The sequence below is a fragment of the Brassica oleracea genome, unplaced genomic scaffold (genome assembly GCF_000695525.1).
Source record: "Brassica oleracea var. oleracea cultivar TO1000 unplaced genomic scaffold, BOL UnpScaffold01054, whole genome shotgun sequence".
Lineage (NCBI taxonomy): Eukaryota > Viridiplantae > Streptophyta > Magnoliopsida > Brassicales > Brassicaceae > Brassica > Brassica oleracea.
Window position 1 is genome coordinate 4,584 of NW_013617624.1, and position 4,429 is coordinate 9,012.

The 4,429-nt window shown below is 32.6% G+C and overlaps 1 protein-coding gene and 1 long non-coding RNA gene across 2 annotated transcripts in view; one reads left to right on the forward strand and one right to left on the reverse strand.

Moving 5' to 3' along the window:
* The window catches only part of LOC106320763 (protein MADS AFFECTING FLOWERING 5-like), a 6,326-nt gene extending 2,957 nt beyond the window's left edge, over nt 1-3,369 (reverse strand). The window contains exons 1-2 of the mRNA XM_013759126.1: nt 3,109-3,369; nt 892-949 (exon numbers count right to left, since the gene is read on the reverse strand). Of these exons, the coding sequence (XP_013614580.1) occupies nt 892-949; nt 3,109-3,293 (243 nt within the window). The 5' untranslated portion in view covers nt 3,294-3,369. The remainder of the gene's footprint in view (nt 1-891; nt 950-3,108) is intronic.
* LOC106320764 overlaps nt 1-4,149 on the forward strand; it is a 7,077-nt gene extending 2,928 nt beyond the window's left edge. Inside the window, exon 3 of the long non-coding RNA XR_001265911.1 lies at nt 3,959-4,149. This is a non-coding gene — a long non-coding RNA (uncharacterized LOC106320764). The remainder of the gene's footprint in view (nt 1-3,958) is intronic.
* Nucleotides 4,150-4,429: the final 280 nt, after the last annotated feature.

The window sequence follows — 4,429 nt, forward strand, 5'->3', positions numbered from 1 at the left end:
AAATAACACATCTCAGATTAAGAAACCAGAAAAAAAAACTTTTAACTCTTCTGATGACCACTTTGGTTCATGAGGACATATTCCTCAGATTTAGGAAACGGAAAATTTTTATACTTTTTCATGCCATATTTTTTGTTTGAACTTTCTCTCAAGACAACATCTTCCTCTGTCATGGTCCCTTCAGCACATTTACCATATCGATGACATAACTGAGGGATATGTATGTCCTTCTATTTTTGACTTCGTATAGACACTTTGTTGTTATCAAAGAGTCCGTCATTAGGATACAATTTTTCAAAATTTTTTTGAGATTATACAACCTTCTTCGTAAAGACAAATTATTTCAATACTGAGATATGTTTTAAAAACAAAATATCTTAGAATCAATAAAAAGTATGTCAATTTTCCAGAAACTGAGCAACCTCACCTCTAAGGTGGAAGAACAACCCATAATTCAGATCAGCAAGTCGAACAGAGGAGTTAACTATTATAATGAGAAAATATCGAATGCTATTGGATTTGTGAGGATGACACAGAGGTTTTTCACGTCGATTTGATTCACTCAATTCATCATATCTCCTCCATAGCTGGTGTATATCGAAGAGGACACGAGCCTTAATTTTTGGTCACGCCATCGGAGAAGACAACCTTTCTCCGTTGGACCAATTAAATGTTTAGAAGTCCATTAACATGTGAACAAACGAAACATAACTCGATTAAATGAAACGCATAATTTTACTTATTTGAACACGTGTCAGCTCCATAACACATGATTTTCTGACGTGACATCCTAGATGGCAGGATAGAAGAGAAACAAACATATTTATATATAGATAGATGTTCAAACGCTCATCTCATTTACATATGCATGGGCGGCTAAAAGTTTCTTACCACCGTTTTAAGTTCATCAGCATGTTGTATTTCATAACGTTTGAGGATCTTGGCCATGCTGACGTCAAATCAAGAAAGAGACAAAGTATTAGATACAATTCATGCCAAAACATTTCAAAATTATGAAACAAATATAGCATCACTAGAAACAAGTTAATTATATGAATTATCAAATTGTATACTAACACTTTATTTTACAGTCTGGTCTTCTATACAAAGTGTTAGGAATACATCTCAAAGATTTTTGTATGACAGATTCATCTCTTATAACATAGACTTCTTCCTTTACTTTCTGGTACATAATCTTGTCTTAGATTTTAGTGTCAATGCATATATATGTACAAATTTACTTCTTAAAAAGTAAATCTTTAACTCTATTTATTTCTAACTTAGCAATATACAAATCTAATAAGCACCAAGTCCATCTCAAAGTTTTGGATATGCATAATCAACTTTTCATACACTGAATTCATTTTTACCTTTGGACATATATGCACAAGAACAATTTCTTCCTATATAGTCTAGCTAATTACCTCATGATTTCTTATCAAAGTTAAATGATCAACATTTTGTTATTCTAAGAAACGTATCAGCAGTCGACAAAAGAATAAGTGGAAAGACAGATTGAAAACTAAAATCTCCCTTAAAACGAAATCTCAATGAAATTCATGTTCGTGGACTATAAAAACATTAAAGTTTAATCTTCCTCCAAATACGATGTATGTTGATTGATACCTACATTCTCATCATAAATTACATCCTACTTAGTTTGTGTTCCATTATCTATTTGAAGATTTCAATTCATAGAGTGAGTTTGACTTGATATTCATGTTTTACCTAGCATCCTACGGCCCATAAACATTATAATTTGAAACTATGCAGTTCATCAGGCGCATAAGAATCACAATCTCAAGTCAAGCCTTTTAATTATTTAAGGTTACTAATTTAAAGAAGCCTATCTTCTACTAGAGTTTTGACTGTTGTTAAAACTGAAGCAAAAAAAGTTCCATTCTTAGTTCTTCAACTTCCATGCATGTTGCTGCAAGTTTAACAGATATACTTTCATGATATAGATCAAGCATTTGTGGTATTGATATCAAGGTAATGCTAAGGAGCTTTATATACAGTGACAAAGGGGGTTACATTCCTATTTCAGTTATGTTTATATATTGTAATCACCTAGGACATGTTATAAACGAAAAATACAAGGTAAAAATGTATGGAACCAAATGATGATAGAGGCTATATAAGTCCCTTTGGCCCATCAGGCCCCTTCCTCAACATAAGAAATTAAAATGCATGGCCAGAAAAAAAAGAGAGCATTCTGGAAGAAAAAGAACGATCTACTCAGCAATGTACAATGCACACAGAAATCAGAATTTAAATGAGGAGAAAATCGATTACATGAGGCGGAGCTGTTAGCCTAGCTGGTTGTACTAGTGTCACCGTTGTGTTATAATTCAAGTTCAAATGCGGGATGTGCGTGTGTGAGTTATCAGTGACAAGAAAAACAAACAAAAAAAAAACGAAATTCAATTAATGAGTAATTCAGGATGTGTGAAAGCTATATTATAGTATTCTTTGTAGTTATCCCAACACTACATTTGACCATCAAAATCAACCAGAAACCTTTACTTGTATCAAATCAACAAAATATATAAACTAATAAATCATCCAGAATATACACTTGTAACTAACCAAAAATGGAAAGGAAAAGTGGCACCCGTTCCAATTAATCTAAAGATTATTAATACATATTTTCTCAACAAATCTACATAAGGTGAATTGAATTGGTTAATTAAGAGGATACGGAGCCTATATTAATCTCAAATCAAACAAAGTACATTGTTCTTATATAACTCTAGTAGCAACACGTAGTCAAGACGGCTTGAAATCCCAATAGACAAATATAAAGTAAAGATCACCACGTGTAGAACAATCTCTTTAAGCGCATGCAACAATATTTTCTTCCAAATTTTTTTTTTTTAAATCCTGCAACAAACAAACAATTAAAAAAAAACGGACACCAAGATAATCTTTGGCTGGCCATCACATTGTTTAGTCTTAAATCTGTTTAACCCTACACATCTATTACGGAGATGGCCAAAACAGCAAGATCAGCCTTGAAGACATACAAGTGGAAAAGAAAAAACCCTAGTTTCCCAAGTTATGTTTGTCGAGAAAATTTAACAAAAGAGAGGAAAAATAGTGTGTTACCTATCCCCGGAGGAGGAGCTATAGAGCTTCCCGGTGGAGGAAACTATGAGAAGAGCGACGGATGATTCACAGAGAACTGAGAGCTGGCGAGCTTTCTTCATGAGACCGTTGCGTCGCTTACAAAAAGTGACCTGTCGACTGCTTTTGTTCTCAATTCGTTTGATCTCCGCTTTTCTCCTTCCCATAGCTTATCTCTCCAACCAGTCGTATACCTAATTTGATTCTAATGTCTTCCTGTGTAACTGGCCGGAGACACTGAACGTTTTTTCTTTTTCTTTTACTTTTAATTTATTTTTATTCCGTTTTTATGTTGTTTGGATATTTTGTTTTGGTAACGAGAGAGCAGGAACAAAAAAAAAAGCCAAACGGTGCGTTTTAGGAAAGTTTTCAGACACGTATTAACTCATGTCGACTTGTCGAGATCCATGTTTTTCAATTAAAATGATTATCCATCCACGTTCATAAAAAATCCATATTTTAGAATAATTTTTATACTTTTTAATAAAATATATTGAAACTTAGCTATAAATGTATATTTTGTAATTTTGTATTTTTTATATTTTTAAACCAATAAAATTTTAAGAAATACAATTAATGTTCTTGAACTTCAATGTTCTTGAACTTCACAATTTTAAGAAATACAATTAATGTATATTTTTGGAACAAAAGTTTTCTCTAGAATATAAATTTTTTAGGAACGGATGGAGTATTATTACTTCTTCGTTTTTATTGTATATTTGCTTGTCCTAATAGTATTTCTAATTTATATTACTAATTTTTTTTAAAGATAGAAAATTTCTAGAATTTGCTCTACTGTATTTTTCAATAATAACCTTTGGAGTTAACTCAGGGCTCAAGCCTAGCGCAGGCTCCGACTATCATCTCTTGGTTCAGGCAGTGACGTGGAAAGATGACATGTAAGCCCATATTGGTTGGGCTAAAGTATACCTGTAATTAGAAAAATAGGCCGGTATAAAGGTCATTGAATTACGTTCGTACGGTAATATATTCTTTAGCAATGAAAACTATCGGCAATATATGGATGCAAGTGATTGATACATTACAAATGTGGAATTGACAAATTTGGGATTTCTCTAAGAATTTACTAATTAAAGTAAATTCACATTTTATTTAAACTGTGTATTAGATCCCATGCACTAAATAAATGTAAGCCACGGCCACCAAAAGAAACTATGCATGTCATTGGTGTCAACACATAAATAATTAAAACATAGACATATTAACATAATGCTAATGCACACTGAGGGGTTACAGGTGGCTTTATCCTTGCAAAGTCGGGTGCCAACACAACCAAGGACGC